Source organism: Chlamydotis macqueenii, chromosome 3 (genome assembly GCF_036417535.1).
Source record: "Chlamydotis macqueenii isolate bChlMac1 chromosome 3, bChlMac1.mat, whole genome shotgun sequence".
Classification (NCBI taxonomy): Eukaryota; Metazoa; Chordata; class Aves; order Otidiformes; family Otididae; genus Chlamydotis; species Chlamydotis macqueenii.
The window spans coordinates 39,775,326-39,801,062 of record NC_141558.1 but is presented as its reverse complement, the minus strand read 5'-3'; the positions used below and the strand labels follow the sequence as shown (position 1 = coordinate 39,801,062).

At 37.1% G+C, this 25,737-nt stretch overlaps 1 protein-coding gene across 2 annotated transcripts in view; it reads left to right on the top strand.

The window, feature by feature from the left end:
* The window catches only part of RNGTT (RNA guanylyltransferase and 5'-phosphatase), a 187,011-nt gene that overhangs the window by 69,277 nt on the left and 91,997 nt on the right, over positions 1-25,737 (top strand). For both annotated transcript variants that reach the window (XM_086745338.1, XM_086745339.1), the window contains one exon: positions 4,313-4,477. In XM_086745338.1, coding sequence (XP_086601464.1) covers positions 4,313-4,477 — 165 coding nt within the window. The remainder of the gene's footprint in view (positions 1-4,312; positions 4,478-25,737) is intronic.

Here is a 25,737-nt window from a genome sequence, read left to right as displayed (position 1 = left end):
TTGAACCGCATCTCATGGAGGAAGAGAATAAATATTCTCAGTTTATCCTGGCCCAGGCCAGTTATCAGCTGTGTACACAGGCCCAGGCAGTGTTGTTTTTCTTCCTATTGCTGCATTGGGAAAAAACCTGGATAAATGTCAAATTCTAAGGGAAAGTCCTGTAATGGGATTTAGTACCTACATGCTATGTCTTGTTATCTGTACTGCGTCCGTCTAGGTACAGGGCTTTCCGTGTAGGTCTCAGCGAGTTTACTGAGCTGTAGCCACAAGGTCAACCTTAGAGGCAGGGGAAGGGAGGCTTAAACCTGGATGGTTACGGTAGCTCCTCAGGTGTACCTTTCTCCTTGCGGAGAGAGAGAGAACTGAGGCAGGGTGTGCAGCAGAAATCCCGTTATCCTCTTATACCTGTCTCAGCAATTCCTGCTGTCTTCCTGTATTTAATGACCTGAGATCTGAGTTACTCACTAGAGCTTGTGGCCGTATCAGCATGAGGTTGTGACTTCAACACGCGGGTCTCTGTGAACTGGGCGGAGAGCAGGAGATCAGCCTGATGCTTGACCAAATTGAGTCTTTTGGCACCCAGCTGGAGGAATGTTACTGGGACTGTGATTTTGGGTGTGTTGTTTTTTTTTGTTTTGTTTTGTTTTTTTTTGGGTGTTTTTATCTTCATTCAGCAAATAAATTGCCTTCGCCCACTCTTTAAAGATAATGGCTATTAAATGAGCTGCAAACCATGTTTTTAAATGTTTTCAAACATGTATTTCTTTTTGTGGTATGCTAGGTTCTTATGTGACTTATTGTGTATGGGTTCTGTTAAGATGTTGATTTGAAATAATAGAAGTTTAAATTTAGAAATGTTCAATCCTAGGTAGATTTCAAAGCTCGGTAGAAATCTCATTTTATGTTTTGAGGATGTGTGGAGGATTGTATTTAAAATCAAAACAGTATTTTAAAGTGTCACATCTATTGCAAGCCCACTTCGTGCTGTGACCTCAGTGCAAGGCACAAAGTTTCAAGACGTGAAGAAAATTCAGCTGCTCGAGGAAGAGGTGTTGGTTCAACACATAACTCCCCTCTTAAAACTTGCCTAAATGATATTTTGCTTTAGGATATGCTTTAATTACAGTGTGGGGGAAGTGTAACTTCCTAGCATAGATAGGAAATTAATTTTGTTTTATTCGTTGCTAAAGCACTTATTTTAGGGTAAAAATGTCTACAACAGGAATTATCATGTAATGCACTCCAGTAACTACACTGTTAGGCAGTGGTGACCCTCCTCCTCCTCAGACAAGTAAAAACTTCCCTGTTGACATAAAATCTCAAACATCTGAATGCTTAAATTAATAAAACATCTATACTGCCTAAAAATGTACTATTATACATGCATCAATGTCTTGGTTTTGGACAACTGTCAAATGTGTGCTTTATATACTAAATAAGCTCTTCCTGTTTTTGTCAAGGTCTGCAAATTACTTATTGCAGCCTATGTTACACTCCTACTTATTTGCTAAAAGCTAGGATTTTACCACTTGAAGGTTTTGGGTCTGTCTGGGGTAAATCCATTGTATATTAGCAACATTTTTTGTAATTATGGCAAGTGTCTGCTAACAAAGAAAAAGCCCTCCTCCTCCAGTATTGCTTTTATTCAGTATGTTCTTGATTTAAATTCAATGTTATGTTAATTTCCTTATTCCTAATGTCCTGTGCTTTTGTGAGAATGAAATACTCCTTAACTTCATAGCTTACTTGGCTGATGAAGAAGTTGCTCGGCAGCATTATCTGTGTTTTCCCATCTCATCTAATCTTATCTCAACCTAGCTCTGACCTTTATATGGTGGAACCTAGTGGTAATATACTCTTCTGCTTAACAGGCTTTGAGATAAAAATATATGATTGGCAGAGGTGCAGGAAATAATTAGTTCCAAGTAGAAGGGAGAAGTGAAAGGATTGTTTAAAGGAAAATAAAGTGATTCAGCTGGTTTATGGTGCATATAAAGTTATCTCAGCTTTTAATTTAACTATTAAGAGATTGAAATAAATTTAAGTCACTATGCAAAAGCATTTTTGAATGAATCATTGTAAAGAAGCTCTCTAAATAATTTTGCTGCTTATTGGAAGCTTAAATATTTGAAACATTAGTTAGTTCATTTGCTCTTTCAGACCTACTCATAAAATGTGGCTGAGTGGAAAAGCTACTGTAGGGAAGAGAGCACGTGCACTAGATCTTACTGAAACTTACCTAGAGAATAGTTTATGGCGTTCTATGAAATAATAGAAAATATACATCCACATTTCCCAGGAAAGCATTCTTCAGTCAGATCTTCTGTTGGTTGTCACAGGGGTCAAGATATGTTTTCTATGTTTTAATTAAATACGTAAACCAGGACAAGCTCGATCACTGTATAGATGAGTTCTCAAGTATGCTGTACCTGGGAGAAGAAAGAAAGAAAACGAACAATTCTCTAGAATTTTGTCTGCGGCATTTGAAAATCTATAGGTCGCGCAGCTGTGTTCTGCAGCAAATGAATAAAGAGGGAGCCGCTTTCCTACTCTTTGGATTTTTCTGTACTCTAATTTTCTGTTCATTTGAATGGCTCTTTACTAATAACACCTTCATGTAGGAAAGGAAGGCAATGCTGAAGACAAAGTTAACAGCCAGATAAGACACCTTCTTCTTCACAAGCATGGATCAGTGACCAGAGATGAGGAGACATTTCATCCATGTAGTCACTGGCTTTGTGTGGGATGTGCTTCCTCCCCAAAGTGATGGTGGCTGAGCTGCCTCTCCTCATATAGATTGAAGCAGAGTCCTGAAACAAAGTGGTTGTTAGTTATATGTGGTGTGGGAGCAATGCATACTTGTTAAAGCTGTTGCAATGAAAAGTTGAGGAATTTTGATAGAGGTGTAGTAAGGATCTAATTCTAGAAAAGAAATGTAAGAGAAACTTAATCCTACTTTTGGGAGTACTTTGGAATGCAGAAGATTCTGGGGAGAGCCAGGATGAGTTTAGAAAGAACTCTATTAAACTCATGTTGGTCATTTTGCCATTTATTTCCTTTGCATTCTTTCAGGTTGACCTGTTCTGATTCTCTTTGATGCACGTTAGAGAAGGCTTTTTTCCTTTCAGATTCTCTTTCCATTTCTCTTCTAGCTGTGTTTAGTACAGGAAATATTTGATTGCTGGTTCTCTTGCTCACCTGTACTACTGCCATTGATGATTCAAGTCGCATGTCTTCCCAGTTTCCTGTGCTCATTGCTTTCAGCTTTTGAAAAATTCAGATTTTGAAGCCAAAGCTCTATGAGCTTACTTTCTGTGGACCATGAAAAGGATGGCTTTTGAATATTATTTTTTTTGTGTGAATGAGGTGGCAAAATGAGGGATGATCTCATGTAAATAATTTTTAGTGCTGTATCATGCTTGTAACAATGCAAATCTGAGTTTTGTGCCTTATTGCTATGAAAGTGGCACATCTGATTGAAAGTAACTTTAGCATTATGAGTTGCCAGTTGCTTATTTTCTCTTAGTTATATCCACTGTGTTCTCCTCACTACCTAGTGCACAAAATACAATAAACTCTATTACAAGCAATTGTTAATCTGACAAATGTGCATTTTTAATGCTCATAATGATCTGGTGCAATGCACCAAATGTATAAACAGCAATGTAAAGCTGCTGTTTGATTTCAGATCTTGAAAGGTCAGAGTACGCTACTGAGGCTTTTACTACCTTTTGGTGACTGAACCATCACATATCTTGCAGCCATGACATGTCTTTTGCAGCCACTATTTATTGGCACATTTTCCAACTGCAGCTGTAATTTTTTTCTTTTTCTGTGACAGAAAAGTGAACACTTATATAATTAATGCTTATTTCAAGGCGTCGATATAGTACATTTAAAGTAATGAGTTTGCTTAACTGTGTAAATCACATTGTTGCGTTGTCATTAAAAGTATTGTGAACAAAATGAGCTAAGTGACTTTGGAGGAAAACTATGCGGAAAAGTATGTAGCTGCTATATCCAAAGCTACAATTAGGGAATATTTAAATTATTTTGCTTAAATTTAAAGATAAGGTATTTAACTCATATATGCTTGAGTATGTATTATAGGTTTTTATCTTTCTATGAACTTTGTTTGGATTAAACCTCTTGCAGCATGAAACAGATGCTTGAAAACCAAGTATTTGACAAAGACGTGGTGATTTGATAATATTTTGTGTATCTGTATGATTCTAAATATTATGTAAGGAAAACTTACACTGTTCAAATATTTTGGTGTTTGGTTTTAATATTGATTTTTGTAACTTGTCAGGGACAACCTGTTGGAGACTGTGATTTTAATGTTCGGCTTGCATGTATAGAGAAAGAAATAATATTTCCACGACATGAAAAGATGAAAAATGGTCTTATCGACAAAGCGCAGGAGCCATTCAGTGTTCGAAACAAACCATTTTTCGACATCTACACTTCAAGAAAGGTAAAGTTGATTTCAGTTGTTTATGTTGTTGTGCTGTGTTTGGGTATAGGTTTTCTCTCAGCTTTTTTAGCTTCCAGCAGGTTCCTCTGCTAACCGAATGTTCAGCAAGGGCAATTGGCAGTTTGGGATACTCTGAAAAGTGGTTTTAGGCTACCTATTCCTTCTGAATTACTGTTTTCCCAAATTTAAAACCTATACTTTGGCAAAACCTAATTCTTTAGTTTCATAATGTTGAATGATGAAGTTAATAGCTTTAGGTCTGAAATGTCTTTGAGCTCAAGGGAATGTCTGAGAGCTATGTTGTTTACACTACCCTCCTGTCTAGGTAAGAATGTTCTTTTTACTTCTAGTCCCCATTTGGCCATAGTATAAGAATCATGAGTTGTGCTTGAACTCTTGCTTCATGTTCAGCAGTGATTACTAAGAGCCCATTCTAGTTAACATCTCCACATTTTACTTATTAAAGTACCGCCCTAGGTCTTCTGAAGTAATGCAGATGACTTGCAAATATATAGATGAGTTCCTCTCTTTCGTTATGCACTCTTTTCTTCACTATAGCATATTGTAACATCCTGTAAAATACTTTTATTCTCTTCTGTAAATTAAATGGCTCCTAGATAGTAATTTCCTCTAGGGGAGCTCGTTTTTCTCAGCACTGCTGTTAGAAGTAGTCACATGTCTCATCAGCATAGAGCAATGAACATCTAATTGTTGGCTTTCATTTGCTTTTGTCATTTCCTTGAGCCTGTAGCAGGTAATGAATCTCACCCCAAGCGGAGCATTAATGGTATTTTGGCTAACTAAGGGTGGCTGACAAGTAAATAAGGAGATAAGGCATAAACTGGACTTTCAAAAGAAACCTGGCAGAGAGTAGCAGTCTTCAGAAAGTTCAGATCATGAGCAATTCTATGAGAAGTTTGTGTGTATAAAGCACTAAGCGTTTCGATCACTTCTCTGTGTTTGTGTTGTTGCATTTTTGGATTGTCTGTATAAGATCAACTTCATACATTTGAAGTAAATTTTTAATGGGAGTAAAAAAGCTGTTTGTCTAGGATACATAATTTTGAGCCTAAAATCAAAAGAAACTAGAACAAAAGGAACACGTCTTAATAATTGGTTTCTTACATAAATGTATAGTTTCTTTAAGTGTTCTGAAGTTCCAGGTTGTTTAATCTCATTTAAAAATCACAGGAAGAACATGATTGGAAGCATTCCTAGAAAAATTTTAGGTAAAACACATCTGTAAACAAATCTCATGCTAGTTACATCTAATTGCCAGCACATGGCTATTGAAATGATCCTTTGCTTCCCAAAACCTAGGAAATTAAAATTATGCTCAACAACTTGCTTTTTCCCGAGTTGTCCATGTACTTTCCGATGTATTGGATTTTAACAGTTCTGACTGTGACATTTTTTCAAGTCAGCAATGAAATGATGCTGTTTACTGATGTTTCACTGCCTTTCTCGAACTCTGAGCATAAACTATTTAAGACACTGACTGTCTTATTACCCAGCTGTAAGGCATCAAGTATGTTGGTGAGGGGGAAAAATAATTATACATGGCTAGAATTATAGACTTACAGTTGCTTTTGACACTGATGCTTGGACAGTATTTCTTTATTTTGTCCTTGTCTTTGCCACTAGCTTTGATTAACTTGTGAGTTGTGGAATGAAGCAGTTTTCTGGCCAATTTTCTTCCATTTTTGTGAGAAGTATTCGTGTATGCAGCAGTTGTAGATACACACAGGAGGGTAGAGTTAGTGGCAGTGCAGAGTGAAGAGCCAGTGTTATTTTTCTCTTATTTTAATAATTGCAAACATTTATGGTTTGCCTACTTTGTGCATATATTAGATTAAATTGGTAGGAAAATAAAGCAAGTAAGACTAATATCCTGGGTTTTATCAAACTAAATGTTTTGAAACATTATTTTTATAACTAGACCTCTTTTTGTCAGTTAACTGCCCCCCCAGAGAGAGTGAGTAAAAGTCAATGGCTAGTTTGCATTACAGTTCTGTAGCACATTTTCTTTTTCGTGAGCCTTCTTTTTCCTCTGAGTTTTGCTGCTTTTTTTATGAGTGATGAATATGCCCTTGGAACAGGTACAGTCAGGACTTATGCAGTTTGATAGAGCAGGTCATCTGAAAGTGTGAGGCATGGCCGTATCTTTGGGTTTTGTTACTTATCTCAAGCTTTTAAAAAACTGTGTTTGAAAATACCAGTAGGTCTACAGTTTATTCAGTAAGTCTACAGTTCCAGGTAAAACTTTAAGGATGTTGCAACCTGCGTTTGCAGTTATTATGTTGCATATGCAGTACAGGCGACAAATTCTCACCCTACTCTGTTATCACCACCTTAAAAACATATTTGGGATGAGTATCCCTATGCTTTTAATTTGGGGGATTTGAGGTTGGTGTGAGTTTTTTGTGTGTGTTTTTTTTTTTTTTTTTCTTTGATGTCTGTCTTTTGTTTGCTTTCAGGGTAGGTTTTTTTTTTTTTTCAGTGACAGTCAGGGCAGACTCTAAAGCTTTCTGCGTTTTGTCTTTGAAGTAACCATTAGTTTTTATATATTCTTTTTGTACAAAGTACATTATAGATTTTAAACAATCCTTGTCCTGATTTAAAGTGAGTGTTACCTACTTAAGCATATTCATTATACTGCTATTATAGTGAAAAACTTCTAATGAGGCTTTAAATATGATAATTGTTTTCAATAAGTAAGAATTTTTTTGTCAATATATAAGAACTGTTTGATGCCCTGTGATAGCTGTAGGGAGTTGACCTGGAGTTTTATCTAAGGCAATATTGGTAAACATTTAAGGGAAATCATTATAGATTCAAAATACATTTAAAATCTGTATCTGCTCAAAAGAATAGTATTCATAAAAATATATTCTCGAAAGAAAATATTTAGACTAAGAGTTACTGTTACTCTTATTTACCTCAAAAATACATTGTTTGTTTCATTACTTCTGTGAACTTGCTGAACGTGATTCCTGTAACCCTTCCTTAGGACGATGAAACAGGGATTACGTCTTCATATTCATCACAAACTTCGTGAACAGAATTTTTAATTCTATATAGTCAAAATATTGTTTTGAAGCATTGCTGTATTCTGAAACAGGAATATTTAAAAATACTACTGCTTTGCACAAAAGATCTTTTCCTATGTTTATTCAGTCGTCTCTACAACTATAGCAACAAATGTACTCGGAGCACTGAATACCTCATTAGTATAGCTGAAAGAGCAAGCTGGGTTTCTTTTGCATCAATGATAAATATCTTGACGAGGTTTACCAACTCTGTGTACAGTACAGCAAGATCTACAGGGAGACAAGAGTCCTCTAGCTTCTAAGTCTTCTCATATTCACATTCATATTCAGCATATCCATCAATCCATCTCCAGAGAGGGTGGCGGCTGAATGAATGCTAAAGGACTCACAAATGGGACCTACTTAAGTAGATCTTTTCCTTATGTTTAATTAGCCATTTTTTCTTGTTCTTCTCCGAGAACAGCAGGATCCTTTCATCTTTAGAAAGAATCTGGTAGAGTCCTACCTTTCTTGGAGATTAACACCCTCGAGCGATCAATGACACCAAGTTGAGTGGGGGTATTAATCTGTTCAAGGGTAGAAAGGCTCTACGGAGGGATCTAGACAGGCTGGATTGATAGGCCAAGACCAATTCTATGAGGTTCAACAAGGCTAAGTATTGGGTCCTGCACTTGGGTCACAACAGCCCCGTGGAGCACTACAGACTTGGGGAAGAATGGCTGCAAAGCTGCCTGGTTGAAATGGATCTAGGGATGTTGGTTGATAGCTGGCTGAATGTGCACCAGCACTGTGGTCAAGAAGGCCAACGGCATCCTTGTATCAGAAGCAGTGTGGCCAGCAGGAGTAGGGAAAGTGATCGTGCCTTTGTACTTGGCGCTGGTGAGGCCGCACCTTGAATACTCTGTGCAGTTTTCGGCCCCTCAGTACGAGAAAGACATTGAGTTACTGGAATGCGTCCAGAGAAGGACAACAAGGCTGGTGAAGGGTCTGGAGCACAAGTGTTATGAGGAGTGGCTGAGGAAACTGGGATTGTTTAGTCTGGAGAAGAGGAGGCTGAGGGGAGACCTCATTGCTCTCAACTACCTGAAAGGAGATTGTAGTGAGGTGAGTGTTGGTCTCTTCTCTTAAGTAACAGGTGATAGGACAAAAGAAAACTGCCTCAAGTTGCAGCAGGGGAGGTTTAGATTGGATATTAGGAAACACTTCTTTACTGAAGGAGTGGTCAGGCACTGGAACAGGCTGCCCAAGGAAGTGGTGAAGTGACCATCCCTGGAGGTATTTAAAAGACATATAGATGTTGCACTTAGGGACATGGTTTAGTGGTGGACTTGGCACTGTGAGGTTAACTATTGGACTCGATGATCTTAAAGGTCTTTTCCAGCCTAAATGATTCTATGATTCTATTCTATGATCTCAGGAAACGTGTGCGTTTTCTGAAGTGTGTGTTTCTTCCCTGCTTCCAGCTCTTCTACTTCACTGCCAGAAGAAGTAGTTTCTCAGGTCATCTCCAAGGCTTGTTATTTTCAAAGAAAAATCAATGGACGTACCAGTGGATCTCTGAACGCACCAGCATATTCAAGACTGAAAAAGTGGAAAAACCATACCATTGGTCAGAATGTGTTGCATCAAAATTCAGGAAGCAAACAGTGTCCTTTAGTAGCATTTGCATCACAGACATCTGCAATATAATTACTTGGAGGGTTTTTCACACAATTTCAGCAGACACATCACTGTTTCTGAAGTTTGTGTGTCAGGCACCATGTTGGGAAAGCAGTCTTGCAGTTGCAGCTTATCTGGGTTTCTGAAATTTAGTTTCTGGTAATACTTCATCATGGTGCACTTTCAGTGACAAGCCAATGCGCATTTCAAAGAGATTGGTTGGACTTCTGTGATGTGCAGTGTGTCTATATACATATATACATACGTATGTATATATATATGCGTATTCAGTAGTCCTACCTTCAGTCTTGTAAAATCTCAGCTTATTAGCCACTCAATTTGAGAAGAAGTTTTGGAGAGAGATGTGCATTAGGCTTTGTGCTCCGTACAGAGCCTGAAGAGAAGCAGGGAATATGTATACTGAATGGCTGCTGCTAAGGGGAAATAGGAGTCTTGGTTTGAGTACCTGGAGTAATAGGTGTAAGCAGTAGGTTGTGTCAGCAGCAGTATGCCTTGGAGTGTTTTTGAAGCGTAGATGGGTTTTGCTTAGGGTCAAGAAAAAAAAATCAAGTGTACTTCTGAATTGCTACAGTTGGAACCACACATCACGTCTTATTTTTGTTTTGAGAAACTTCAATTTTTGAAATACATTCCCAGAACACAGTTTGAACCTCACAAAAGTGAATATTGGAGAGCTCTCCCTTCACAGCCTCCCTCCATCATTCCTTTCTATGACCTCAGTTAAGACATAGTGTTCAAATGGAAAGCTGTTGTTGGCCATTTTTCTTATTAACAATAGCATGTATCAGTAAATGTGGGTGAATTGTAGGAAGACTACTGAAAAAGGCCAAGAGTTTCAGCGCTATATTTAATGGCAGAATAACCAACTAAAACTTTTAAGTATACCAGGAAAAATGAATGTTGTCCGCATAGGTGTAGTTATTTTCAGTGACAATGTGGAAGTAATTATTTGAAACAGCAGTAAACTTTGTACTGTGTTATGTAATATGTCCAATAATTAAATTGTTCTTAGAGTTATGGATTTGGGACTTTAATACCAGAGTTAGAGTACTGGCTGTTTTTCTTCTAATCTGAAAATCAATTTATTGTGATTTTGAAGTGCAATTATAAGGTATGGCAGCATTTAGAGTTGTGCCTTTACATTTGTTGTTGGTACTAGATTTTGGAAAGAAGGGCTATCTCTTTACAATGTTATATCCTTATAACATTGTCTTGAATTTTATTTTAAGATGTATTGATGGACTTTTGTTTGTTTTATGTAAGACTGAGTTTTGGTGGTAAAAGGAAGAAAAGAAAGGGACAGTCACCTGGGGACAGGTTGTATATTCTTAGAATCTCTAAAAATGTTACCTTGTTGAACTTTGATACTAATGGAGAAAGCAATATCACTAAATTTGTCTGTCTCTCTAATCAAAGAATCGTTAAACACTGGGAACACATGTATGCTGTGAGCAATTTTGCCTTTTAATGTAACTTCCAAATTCTTTTAGAAAGGTATTTTTGAGCAGTGTTGAATCTTTGCTGTTTGTCATTACACTTGCATGACTGGCCAGTTTTGTTGCTTGGCTTGTTGTCTGAAAGAGGGTAGATTTAGATTAGATATGAGGAAGAAATTCTTCACTATGAGAGTGGTGAAGCACTGGAACAAGTTGCTGAGAAAGGTGGTAGGTGGACGGGGCTCTGAGCAACCTGGTCTAGTGGAAGGTGTCCCTGCCGATGTCAGGGGGACTGGAACTAGATGATCTTTAAGGTCCCTTCCAACCCAAACCATTCTATGATTCTTTTCGTTTATTTATGTGCATCAGAATTCAATGAGGTGACAAGGTCAAATCTGCCAGCTCTCCCACCCATCATGTAAGGATAGCAGCAGTCTGTGGAAGAAGCTGAGTTTTAGGCTTTCTTGATGCTTAAGTATTAAAGACCAGTGAGGTTAATGCTTTACATGCTGCATATTCTTAGCCTTGGAGCCTTAGTGTTTTATTTATACAAATGTTTTAGGATTTTCAAGAAGGACATTATCTTCATTATATAAATGGAAAGTTCAGGTACATAGAAATAAGTAAACTCTTAGAAATGATGCAACTCTTGTCTTTCATTGTGTAAACTGAGCCACGGTTCTTCTGCAAGGCCTTTTTGTGTGGACAGTCCCAGCCTGGATATAATCACTAAAGTCTATTGTCTATTGAAAATACTGTCTAGCAGGAGCAGGAAAAAAGTGCAGTCCTTGGTCCCGTGGAGAATTGTATTCTCAGTGGAACAATAGGGCTAAAGGTTAAACACTGGTACGGGTCAAATGCTAGCACGCCGTATGTCAATGACTTGTCAGTTCTTAGACTATTATCTGATTTTAAAATGACGTCTTGTCCTAGAGGGATTAGAATGAAGGTGGATAATCTCTGCCAGAAGATTAAATTATCTAGGATCTTCTTGAAAGTTTTCAGTCAAATCTGTGAACTGACATATGACTTATAGTGTTCTTGTTTATTTGACATTTGGATTTTTGTTTTTTTTGAAGCTGCTTTAGGAAAGGTGGAATGTTTAAAAGTTCGTACCAATAAATGTATAGCTACTGTTGAGGTAGTTTGCTTTGGAAAATTAGATGGCTGTGGACCTCTGATGATGAAGGAGATTATGTAAGTACATGACTTGCTGATGCTGGTGTGAAATATTTTACAGGGAACTGAGGCAGCTGTAAGCTGGTGTTTGCATGGCCTGAAAAAATGAACCCTGATAAAAGGTGGGCATAACTCACCCATGTCTGCCAAGAGATCTGTTAATCCAAAACTGGCTGTAAATGACCACAAAGCCCTGTTTTTTATGTTGCCAAGTAGCCGGCAGTCAAATATGTGAAGAAGATTTGTAGTCATGGGATAGAAGATGAGAGAATTCAATGGCAGCAACAGCAGAAGTGTCAAATAATCTCTGTCTATTTATTGGGGATTTTGAATTCTGCATCTAGGTGGAGGGGGAATATTACCATCTGGAGGGTTTTTAATGCCAAAAAGACTTGTTTCTTCTGGTTTTTGTTTTTGTTTTTATTTTCTATGCCTTAAGGAGTAGCTCAGTCGGCTCACCTTTCAATCCTGCATTTCCTGACCCAGAGTTGGCAGTCACTCTTCGATGTCTGGCCTAAACCATAGTCCTCACTCCATCTGTTCTGTCCCAGGTTTTTGGTCTGTTTATCATCTAATCTCCTTTTAATTGTCTTCTAACCCATCTCTTCTCTACCATTTTGTTTCTGTTTACTTTTATTTCTTTTCTTCATCTATTTCATCCTTACTTTGTCCTATTCCATCTCTTCAAAAATGGAAAGTCAAATGTTGTAAAACCAATATTGCCTTATTACATCCGCGGGTGGTTTTGTGCTGGTGATTATCTTCACTCAGATCTTCTTTTCTGGAGTGTTTTTCTTCCCATAAACGCAAATAATGATTGACCTGAGGAATCTAGTAAACAAATAGTGAATAGGAAGCTGGAAAGATGTTACCTTATGCTTATATTAGAATTTGAAATCTTCTCGTTAGCTATCTTCTATCTCGGCATGTTGTACTTCTCCCTGATTTTTCAAAGTGATGTTACCATGTGAATGTTAAAGGTAAGGACAGCCATCCAGACCAAGTGGAAGCTTTCTAAATTGTAATTTAAAATAGATGACCAAACTGTGGCTCTTGAGTTGAATGTAGTTTACTACCACTTAAAATTCAGTGCCTGAAGTGGAGCTATTTCATGCAAACAGCTGCAGCACTGGAATGATCTGGATACTGTTTGGTAAACATAATTTCTACCAGCGGGAGGATGAGGGTAGCAGGGACTTTGTAGGCCCGGGCTAGTGGGATGTCCAGGTGTGTCTGGGTGTTGCTTTGCTTTCTGTGGGGCAGTGAGGCTGCAGTTTTGTCCGCTGCAGATTGCACTGCCCAGCAGCTTGTGGTTTTGTCACCAGTGCTTGAGCCTTCATTAACCTGCTTCAATTTTCAGAAATATTGGACAGCACACTGAATCTGACAGAATTATTAAATAGTTAGTCTTTATCTTGTAAATTACATATTTGTTAAAACAGGGAGTATGCTTTTTGCTCTGCCATGTTTTCAGGATCTTTGGATAAAGACCAAGAGTTATAGGGATCCCAGGATTTCCCCTTCTGCTGGACTTGGATGAGCATATGTTGTTATTTGGACTGTGACCCTATATATGCTTCCGATACTTTTTTCTTCTTCTTTTTTTTTTTTTTTTTTTTCCCCCCTTTCTCCAAGTTTTCAGCCATCTTTTTGCTGAGAGATGTTTCCACTTCTGTGGGAGTCGCGCTTTTGTGATTAAACCTTCCCAGCTCTGTGTCACTCCAGAAATTTCAGTGGAGGTATTTATTCCATTGGCAGACATTGCTTGCATACTTGAAATCCTCACATTTTACTTCCATGATTGAGATGAATTTTGTAGACTGTTCCCAGTACCAAAAAGAATTAATAAACCGCTTATATGCTTTAAATTGCCTCTGCTAATATCAAATAGAAACATACTATATACTGATCTTTAATTGAATCCCAGAATCATAGAATGGCTTGGGTTGGAAGGGACCTTTAAAAATCATCTTTAAAGGCTGATAATCTTTAAAAGTTGAAGGAAGTTGGTTAGGCACATACTGTTTTACACAATGAACTGTTTGTTTTGTACAATGTTTGATAAGTATTTGGCCAGCAGTGTCTGTCTGTACTTCTTTTTTGTAGTTTCAGAAGTCTTGTTGATGTAGTAGTCTATGGACTATATCTGCCTTTGGAAATCTCTTAGCCAAGGCAAGCCTGTATGAAGGTCTGAGTGAGGGCAAGGCTTCACTGTGGAGATCTTAATTACTGCCTGAAGCCTGGCATACCTCATAGGTGAAATCAGCTTTGCACTCTCTTTGATCAAGGGACATCTCCTGGAAGTGTAACACTGTCAAGAGCCAGATCTTCTAGGTTTACACCAAAAGATTTACCCTTGTACTAGGGGAAAAAAAAAATGACTCTGCTATGGCTACCTTTTCAGTTTCCTTTCTCTGGTGGAGTCACTTGGGGAGACCCGTTCACAAACAAGACTATGTGTTCATTTCCTAGAGTTAACAAAAGAGGATTAGGCTACTTGCTTTTGATTATTATTATTTGTGATGCTGAAGGTCAAGTATAATATTTCAGCACAGTATAATTTTGGTTAGGGAAAAGGGGAAGTAGTTTTTTTGTTTTGATTTAACAAATTATTCACACATTAGTTACATTTCACATTTTTCAGAAAGTGATATACTGAGGTTAAAACAAACAGTCTCAAATATTCCCATGAAGGATTATTTTCATAACTAGTGGCCTGTGTTAGATATTGCTAGTGGTACAAATTAAATTAATGTAGAATGGTTCAGATGTGGAATACGTAATTAAATCCTGACTTGTCAGACTATAGTGTGGGAAAAAAAACAATGAAACTAGTGGAAAAATGAAGACATATGGATGAAGGACTATACTTGGTGCACATTGTAAGTTTAAACATCAGAACAGTACATACTTGATTTAGCTTTTAACATTTTAACATTAGCTTTGAACACTCAACATTTTTGTGAGTTGTTTCTTCTGTATTTTGTGCAGTGGAAATAATATACCTTTCTAAGTAGGAAAAATGTTAAAGTGATTTTTACTTTCAGTTTCGTGATGTATTACCAAAACAGAGAAAATGCAAATATATTTGGACCTAATTACCAGTTGGTATCCCAGTATGGGCAATTGAATTGGTATATTTGATACCTTCTGAATTAGAGGACTCAGCTGTGGTGAGTAAGTGGGTCACTCCACTCATTAATTGAAGGGCAACTGTTTGATATTGTCCGTTGTGCCACTTCACAACCTGTCACTTTACAGACTGCCTCCTGGCAATACAGCTCCACAGGGAAGCCATCAGCCTTCTCATATTGGAATGACGTTCAAGAGACATGCACTTAATTTGGATAAAATGAATAGAAGGACAAATAAAATTGTAAAGATGGGGGTAAAATTTAAAGCAATTGATTATGACACAGGATTATATGACATCTCTTCTAGCTCTTTCTTTTTTTTCTAATATGCCCAGTTTTGCAAAAAAATACTGTACAAAATTAATCTTCTTTTTCTTTAAAATCAAGAAATAACTAAATCTTAGCATTTTACTGTTATGGCCTTACAGTGGCAAGTTTTAATTTCAACTGTGTAGCAAATAAAGCCCTCAAGTACCATTGCATAGCAGAAGAATCAGATGTTTTTAAACATTCAGAATATAATACTAAATCTTAATTTTTGTGTTAAAATCACTGCATTGGTCCTCAGTGGAATACATTAGCCCAGTTTGAATGAGGCATTGTAACAGTAAATGTATGAAGCCTTTATATTCTTGAATATCCATTTTATATCTAATTGAATTATTGTATGTATGAATTTGTCTGTGTGGAAATGCTTAATAAAACATGATCCTTGATTATATGGTTTAATTAAAACAGATCTGTCCATGATCTTGACAACCAGAGACCAGATTATGTTGCAGCAGTTCACACAGGAGCTGGATAACAGATAAACCCTATCAAGTTGGTAACATTGGAAGATCATTTAGAAAACAAGTTAAAATATACTTGGCCCCATTGCACTCAACTCAATATCGTTTTTTCCTTTGACATCAGAAGAACATTTGAATGTTGTTTTTGATCAGAGTATTAGGGAGCTTCTAAACATTAGTAGGAGAACCTTGCTCAGTTGAGGACAAAACAGCCTTTACTAGGCTGTAGTAAAAGTCTACTCTTAGTCTAGTCTTACAAAACAGACTTTATCTACTGTCCCTTCAGGAATGTCACGGATAGTAAATCAATTGTAAATAGGTCAAAGACTTTGCTAGTGGCACCTGTTAAACCTCCTCCAGCTCTACTCTGGTCTCAGGCAGGTATGCTCTGCCATGTAGGAGAGCATGGGGAAAGTGATGTGGGCAAAGTCCCAGTCCCTAGAAGAAAAAACTGAAGGTACCTGGCAGATTGAAATAGAGAACTGCCAAGATCATAGTAAATTAAACAGCCAGGCTATGAAATATATCGCTCTATTTCTTCATCAGGTAAAATAAATATAAAATATTAACACTGTTTGGCAGTGGCATTCCCTCACAGCCTCGAGGAGTCCGTGTTTCTCCTGTTTTGAAGCTATCACAGAAGTCAATTAAAGTTTCTTGAAGCAGCCTATTTCTCTTATTTGAAGAAGCATTTGAAAACATCGTAGTTAATTGATGTCAATTTCTGAATTGCGTTTTTTGAGAAGAGATTGACAGTGAGAAGTGCCTAATGCTTATTTTGAATTCAGGAATGCAGATGTGCTGTCAAATTAAGCATTAACACACATAGAGCTCGTGTTATTCTTGGGTATTGTTTTGAATACATTAGGTACATGACCTTTGGAATTGTTCATTCAGAGCCAGCAAACTGGTGATGGCTCGGTGAGGCTCTTACTGCAGCGTGCTCTATGTTTTTCAAAGATGCCTCTATCCAAATAATTAAGGAACATGGCATATAGCTAGTGTTAGTAGCATCTTTAAAGAGTGCAGTTAAAGAATTAGCTGCAAAACCATAAAGAGATTAAAAAAAAACCAGAACCATCAAACTTTGTTCCCTGCCACCTCCATAATATGTTTTATTGTTGTTCACTGTAGCATTTTTTCCCTTGTGGCTGGGTAATGAAATCAAGCTAGTGTGGTTCTTCCACCTTCTCAATATCAGAGGTTGCATCCCATCACAGACTACATACAGAAACTTCCAGCTATCATATATCTGGAAATTTATTTTCTTTAAATCTTTTAGAGGGGTAGTAGAAAAGATTTAAGAAGCAGATTGCAGAGGATGATATGTATGATTTCTCTTGCTTTAAGTTCTCTATGAAAGCAGCAGACTATAATACTCCCTTGTGAAACTGGCAGCAGTTCTAGCAGGAGCTGGGAAAGCTCTGAGAGTCCAGTGTGTGGAATAACTTGTTTTTTTTTTTTAAAGTTCCTCAATCATGACCCGAAGCATCATGACCACAACATGCAGATAGAAGGGGTGAGTCTCTTGATGGCTTGGAGGTGTTGCTCATTCGCCATCACACTGAGTATAAACAGGAATTTCTATTGCCTTCCTGTTCTGGAAGGAACATGTAGACTCCGGGGAAGACTTTTCTGCAGAATTACTCTTCTAAAAGATAATTGGTGAAGAGTAGTGTCACTAGTTACAATGCTAATGCCGAGCCACTAGTAGTTTGGGTTCTTGTCCGTCATTGACTAGGAAATAATATGGGCAAATTGTTGAGGAAGAAACTGTACAGTAGTTACAGTTCTTTGAATTATAATGTTATTTATGGTATATTTGTGGCCGGCTAGCATCAAATCTTTAGCACACTTGGCTTTTACATCAAGACATCAAGACGTCTGGGAGCCCTCCTCATCATGCTCTTAGCCAGAAAACAGAACACTTGGAGCTGAAGTACAGTACACAAGTTATGCTAGTGGAAGCCTGAATCTGCAGCCTTTCAGCTTCATCCACTTAGAATGCAGGAGAGCCATCAAATAAGAACATATTTATAATACATCTGAGAGGGCTGTTGTAGCTGTGATAGCCGTGGGGTAAATAAATGTTTCTTTCAGTGCTCCTGCTGAGTTTCTAACTAGTTTTAGACCAGAGGAGATTACATAGGTGCAGGAGCAAACCCAGGTAGAATTAGGTCACCTTCCTTCCTCTCTGTGCATGCACCTGTCTGTTGCCTCCTCATGTTATTTCAGCCTTGCTGCTCCCGCTGTTATTAGTGCAGAGCTGCTGGAGGTTTGGTGGAGGTGCCCGGGTGAGATCCTGTCCTGCTGCAAGAGCAGTGAATGAGCTGCACACGGGAGAGGTGACCCCTGATAAAGCTGGCCACCTGCAAAGTGCTGTGAAATACTGGAAAGTGAGCCTACTGCAAAAAGATTCCTTCCTGTCATTATTTGTTATTAGAGCAAGTGGGAGATTGTCAGTAAACAATTTCTTGTGGGATATGAATTTCAGGTTATTTGTCTTCCAGCAGTGTTTTGCTACATGTGCCATTAGTTAGAGCCATATATACTTGAAAACCAGAGTGATGCTATAAAGGGTAAAGCAGTATATTCTCTTCAGGAACATTTGCTGAAGATGATGGACCGTAGAGAGGAAGCTCTGTATATTCCTCTTGCAAGATAATTTTTGTTACTAGAGACCGGTTGGTCTGTGAAGCTAAATTCAGTTGTACTAAACACTCCTTTGGTCAGGCTTTGAAATGAGAAAAGCCTGCCTTGTGTCCTCGCGTTTTGGGCCACGAGTTTCCTGTCTTTAGCGGGTCCTTTTGTGCTGGATTCTGGTCTAGTTGTTAAAATTGTTAGGGTCGCTCCCTTATGGAATTCTGAAAACGTACTTCAGTGACCAGTTGGATCCACTCTGCTTTTGTTGTGGCTGTTGGCTATTCCTACACCTAACAGATGGCACTCGCTTAAACTGACAAGCTGTGGGATAGCCGAGCATTACTAATAAAACCTATCACATGTTAAACTTGACCTGACATTAATCAAGTTTTGAATGCTACAAATGATTCATGGATAATAATTAGTCTCTTGATCATATTAGTGAACATCAGTCTCACATTGCTGCCATTATCGGCGTTCATTCTTATAGGGAACAAATCCATTGCAGTAATTAGGTGTTTTTAATGTCTTTTGAGCCAAAATGTTCTGTGTGATTAACTTGGCAAAGAGGTTATTTTTAGTCTTTCAGTATGATTGGTTTCAGAGCTTCTAGTAAATTAACAAACTGAAAGGCTTTCCATAAAATAATATTTTATAAAAACTATGTATTTTTTAATTTTGTCAACTGAGAAAATTCCCATGTGTCCTTATGCAGTCATTTGGTATAATTTTCATCACAATATGATACAGCTGTTGCCACAAATTACACAGTTCAGAATAGTGGTGATTTCGTTAAACAGATGAACCTTTGGAGTTTACTTTTACTCTTCTTGTTCGGTATTGAGTTGTTGGTTTCAAAAGTGCTTTCAAAATGTACCTATTCATACTCACAAAACAACATTTACAGCTTTTCTCTGTTTATATTTTGAATTAACATCTTGAGTGGATGGCTGCATGAAAGCCAAGACTTTGAGCTTTAAGCATAATTTTTTTAAAAGGATTTTCATGCAGTTTGAATTATACACTGATTTTACAGCCCAGAAGCATGAAATTTCTTTTTTAAGTAATGAGCAAGTGAGAAGTTTATACTTCGTGTTCCTTGTGCAGTTAGGGCAAAGTAGATAATTTCACTGGTTTACTGAAAATGTAGCAGTTATTCTTCAATATGTGTTGGTTCTTAATAAGCATATAAAACTTCTTTAGATAATTACTTCTTAGGGAGTTATGTTTTTAATTTATTTTCTACTGGTTTTGATCCTACTCTTCCTTTATGCATATTTTAGACCATTAGCGTGGCCTAGGAAATATTCTGTAACTTCATGATTTTTTTAGTATATTAGCTTCGGAATATTTAGTAGAAGCTGTGTTTTTCTGCCTGTACTCTTGGTTAACACACTGCATTTCCTTTCTTGCCTTTCTCTTGCTGGTTTCCCAGCAAACAAAAATTCAGAATCTTTAAGATAAATAAAGCCAAACACAATGAATAATTGAGGATGCATTATAGAATCGGACTTTACCCTCCTGTAAACATGCCCTTCAACTGATATTGTTTTTATCTCATTTATTTGGCGTAAAGTAGCATATCATATTTTGATTAGGAAATGAGAATAATGCAAAGAAAACTGGGTCATATTAAATTATTAAAAATCTCCTCTTCAGCATTTTTATCGTTTAATTTGAAACATGAAATCATATAAATGATAGGTGGATTACTTGTATTTTTGTGAGGGAAGTAAGTGTTAATGTTGAAACGCTAGTTACAGCTTTTGGAATCATGGGAAACAAGCAGAAGTATTTATTTGTATGGCCATCTGTTAAGCCACACTCCTGAGACCATGGGCCGTGCTTTCAGGACCTTCACAATTACTTGGAAGGAGCCACTTGGAGCCAAGCAGCAAGCTGGAATGAGCCATCGGCTGGTGAAATACTTTGGCAAGTGCTCATGTATCCAGAGATCTCCTTGAAAGAAGATTGCTGTGGAGGACAACAGGGAGTGCATTTTTTTCTTGCTGCTAGGGCCTTTCTGGAGTATGCTGCCTAGTCTAGCTGGGATGGTTTCAGTTGATGAAAAAAATGGTAACTGTGAATTCAGATGAGACATTATTGAAACATTTGAAGAGCTGAATCTGTTTCCTTGTGAAATGTTTGAAATAAGAAGCTCTTTTCTTTGCCCAGAAAACCTCTTAGAGGTGATTTGGTCAGTGTCCATATGGAAGAACACGGAAGAAAAGTTGAAGGAAGAAAACATTAGCTGAGAAATAGCATTGATTTTTGTAATTGCACGTGCAATACTTCATTGCAACAACTTGATGAAAATAATCTTCGGAGGTTCTCCATCACAGCGTGCGATAACTTGAGACTGCACAGTTTTCAAAAAAATTACTTGGCACTTGAGCATATCACTTGAAGAGAAGCTAAATATGCGTGAGAGAAGAGGGTTTTATCTCATTTTCATAGCTGTCTGGAAGTTAGTCTGAACTGGTGAGCCCAGGCTATGTCTGGTTTTTGGCAGAGGGGGAAGGAAGTAGTAGAACTGCCAGAGGTATGTCTTCGATCCTCTCCTATCTCCCCCCAAACTGAATTTACACTAGGTTTGTTTAGGTCAACTGTTTTACTTCAAATGCTAACACTAGGTGAGGTGAATGGTATCCCAAGTATGAAAAAGATAAAAATCTGAATGGATCCATTTTGAGGTGGTGGGTTTTTTAATAATTTTTTCCATTTTTCAGAAGGTATGTATCCTCTTTAATTCCCAAAGCCATGTATTTCCCAGAGTCACCAAAGACTGTTTGGAAAGTTTTACCATATATTTGCAGTAATTTCAGTCAACCAACCAAAACAAAAGCTTTATTTTGGGCTCTATTTTTCCTAAATGTGAATTAGCCAATTATTGTGTGAAAGTTTGACATTTTGAGTTTTATTTTTAAATAATATATGAAACTTGCCTCCTCACCTCTGCTATATAGTTACTCACATGCTGTTTGGTGCTTTTTTGCTTTGAGATGGAAAGCAGCTGTTTAATTCTTGATGCCTTCTCTGCTTTTAGAAACAAAACAAACCAAAAAAGAAATGATGCTGCAGGACAGGGGAAGTGGCAAGATTCCGAGGAGAAGGAAGGAAGGCGCAGAGTCTACAACCGTAGCTTAGAGGGACCAGCTTCCCTCACCTGACGTTAAGCTGCATTTGATAATATTTTCAGACATTGCACAGTAGCTTGTGTATCATCTGGAAGGAAACTTATACCCCACCAAGAGCATGTTTAATTGTTTTCCAGGAGGCCTCCTTTTCAAAATGTAGTGTTTGAAAGCTGGAGTTTAGAATGTTAATAGTTTGGGTGATGGCTCCATCATTGCCTGTTACTGATTAATTGATTTATTTTGGGAAATATGATAGTTGGGATGAATCTGAGCTAGACTATTTTTGCATTATTTTAACTTAAGTGAGCTTAACAAAGAAATAATTCTCTAGGATTTTGGATGTCATTCAGAACCAGGACTTCTGAAGGTATTATGTAGTAGGTTATTCTCAATGTATTTTACTTCTACTGATTACAAGGGAGATCCAGATTTTAATTTTGATTTTAAGGAAAATAGTTTTGTTAAGCTGAGTTTTAGGGTTTTTTTTGTGTGTGTGTGTTTTTACTTGTTTTTTTTTTAAACTTAAATCCAGGAACACTACACAGTAGACATACTGGATTTGTTATATAGATCTTCAACTGGATTTGTGATTCATGTATCCTTTCTTCAGAGATTTCTGTATGTAATATAGAGATTATTTTTTTTTATGTTGAGAGTTATCAAAAGAGAGTTATCAAAAATATGATGAAAATACATCTCTTAGTAGCAGACACATTAAATTCAGATATGTTTTATTGAATGTTGCTGAACCACTGTACCTTTGAAAACACTTGTACCTCCCAGTTTGGATGTAAAACTTTTTCTGGGATGTCTTAAATACGTCAGCAATCAGTGTTGAAGTGAATAATTTTTGTATTGAACTTGGATAATTGAGATGTGAGACAGGGGTATTGAGGAGGTTGCCATGTAAAAATAGAAAATATAGAAACTGGCAAGCAAGATGAAACAGACTGATGTAAAACCAAAACAAGGGTGATACTGTGTTTTAGAAACAGAACAGTCTATCCCTTTTATAGAAGTGTAAGGAAAGCGCCAGAATAATGATTTCATTTAAAAAAAACCCATAGCTATTGGTGCTGGTAACTTCTGAATCTTTTTTGGAAGACTGGAAAGTTTAAAGAATCTGCAGTATCTGTCAGAGATTTATAAGCCCGTGTCTATGAAGCCTGAGAGTTGTCAGGATATAAGAATTACTTTGTAGTCTGATGTTGAGGCCTGTCATCGTCAGAGGAAGGGATTGTCCTATAAGTTGGGCTGCAGCCTAAGCCAGTGAAGATGCTGGCTCCATGAAGTTAAAAATGACAGTATGCTCATGTCTGAAGGTGTTTCACGGTCTAGTTAACTGACAATTTCATTGGTAGTTTATTTGTGACTAATACTTTCGAGTAAACTGTTTTCCCTTTTGCAGCTTTCACTATGGAGTGGCCAGGTAGATAGATGCTCAGTAATTTGAAGGTGGCTCTGAAAAACTGCTTAGGGATTGGTACAGGCAGAGTTGCTGTAGCTTGGCTTGAAAATGAATGAAGCGTATAGCAGTTCTGAAATTGAAAAAGCAAGGAAAATGGATGTATATTTGTCTTGTATTATAAAATGCAAAGGGATTTTTTTTTTTTTAATCTCCTAAGTATTTCACTAGGCTAACAAGTGGTCTCAGTTTTGAATCAGAAACATGAATAAAATGGTTAGGAATATTTGGATCTTATGATATGGCCGGTTGATAATAGTTGTGTGCAAGGACTGTAGCCAAATTATTTTGTAGACAGTCAATACAACTTTGCAGAGACATTATTATGTTTTGGAATCTGCATAACTCTTACAGGAATGTTGTGTTTCCGTGAAAGTTTTTTTTGTAAGGGGAAGGAAAAGGCAAGTAGTACCTACTGGATTTTATTTTATGAATAAAACTGAAAACTCATCAGAATCATGTGACTTACCTCAGAATTACAGAAACATTATTAAAAACCTACTGGTGTTATGCACCAAAATTTTCTCTTCCTGTTGGAGGAGCTAAGTGATTTCTTCATTGATAAGTATAGAGAGATCTCAAGAGTGTGATATTTCCTCACCACACACCAATTTTCTGCTCAAGAACTGCTGCCTGGTTCAGTGTTCTAGCAAAATCAGCTTCAGCAGGTTTAATGCTGCTTTGAGTGACATACTGCTGCTCTTCAGCTCCGTGGTTAAAAAGCAGTGAGAAATCCTTCTCCTTGTCATACAGCTCCACTCATTCCATGGGATTATACCATTCTTTCCATTAGAGGAATACTGTTAGATGTAGCAATAATTTTTAATTTGCTTTAGTTACAAAATAAGAAAGGAAAAGTTTTAAATAATGAACTGTGGTGTGAGTGTCTGGTTTATTGCAATGTTGATGGGGAAGCAGGAAGCTGTGAGAAGTGAACAAAAGGTTTCACAGGTGGAAATAGATGCCACAAGGCTACAAGGAATAGCATGCCAGAAGAATTGGCTTGTATGCATCATTTACCCATCTTTTATAAAATGTCATGGAGATACATTGCATTTTATGTGATCCCTGGCAATCATCCCAGTCAAGCAGGTGTGCCATTTATCGTGGTGCCAAATAAAAAAAAAGACTGTACTGTTCAAGTTAATTAGAAATTTTAACATATGTGGAAAGTTGAACATCTTTTTTTTAAAAGATAAACCATGATATCTGTATTTTAAGTTCATAAACCTAAAAACCTTATATCAACTATATTTTTAGTGTCAAAAATACTTGCTTATATGTCAAACATTCTTTTTCTGCTTATTCTCTGTTCTTTCCAAACTTTCTGCAATATTCAATGGGTATGTATTCTGCTGTTCACAGACAACCTCTAATTAGTTACATTCTCAAGAAAATGTGTATGGGAAGAAGCTCAGAGAAAATGTCCATTCCTGCCTTCCCACTTCCCTCTCCCCCTCCCCCAAATTGCTCATCCTTTCTAGTAAAAATTCCTTTCTAGGGTGTTATAATTGAAATACTTGTAATGGACCTAATGAGAATGAAAGCAGCATAACTGAGAATGAAAGCAGAATTACTAGGAGTACAAAAAGATTTAGTTAGCTGTTGAACCTTGCTCTGGTTTTAAAATCCTTTTGTCTTTGATATCTAATTGGCACTTGGGAGGAGATTTCTTAGTAAGAATACTGTGGACCTTCAAAATGAGAACAAGTTCAAGTCTGAAACTGGGTGTCAGGTTGATAAGAGGGATTCCCTTGCATTTTGTAATTCTGGTGAAGTAGAGAATGAAAAGGAATTTTTTAAATGATAAATTTTGGATTTATATTTTCCTCTCCATTTACAAACTTTTAATACTACTTTAATATAGTTTTCTGAAGATACGTGTAGACTAGAGTGGACAGAGCTACAGGTGAAACAGTGCATGATAGTAATTTTATCCTTTACTCGGTTGAGTTACACACCCTAAATTAAAAGATTGTTTCTATTTTCTTAAGTTTTATTTTGGGAAAGAGGAAATCATACAGTTAATTTAATCTCCGACACCAAAGTAACCATGTCCTCAAATTAAAGTTCCTTTAAGAACTTCGAATAAGCAGAAATGAAGAGGATTGATTTTTGTTTGCCACTTTGGTTAGTGCCTTTTAATAAGCTAGCTGGAAATGTATAAAAAGTATTATCTCAGCTAATCTGAATATTGCATTTTAGTTTTGAAGTATTGTTGTTGTTGTTATTATTATGCAGAGAGAGGTTTTTTAGTACTTGAATTTAATGAAATCTTTCCCATGTGTTTTTGTGAGTATGAAGCATGTTCTTAGTACAGATTTCTCACTAGCCAGTCAGTTTTGGAAGCACAGTAACCTTACAAGTGATCCACAGAAGACTTAGTTTGTGTAGAAGTTAAAAAAAAAAATCTAAACTTTTTGACATTAGTTTAAATATTTTTCAAATATACTCATTGCTCTGATGAAGCAAAGACTAACAAAGAATTCGTGAAAGAATTTGGGATTTTTTTTTTTTTTTTTTTTTACTATTTCGTGTAGACATCTGGTAGAGGATGCTGTGATCCTCAGCTCTAGATTTCAAAATGATAACAGGTAAATGCAAGCTACAACTTCAGGTTCCAAGTATGGGCTTTCTCTACTGAAAAATAATGTTTTGCTGGATGATTTCTTACTCAGAATCAAATATTCTTAAAGTATTTTACCGCTTGAGAGTACTCTCATAGAGTGTATTTCTTCAGTTAAA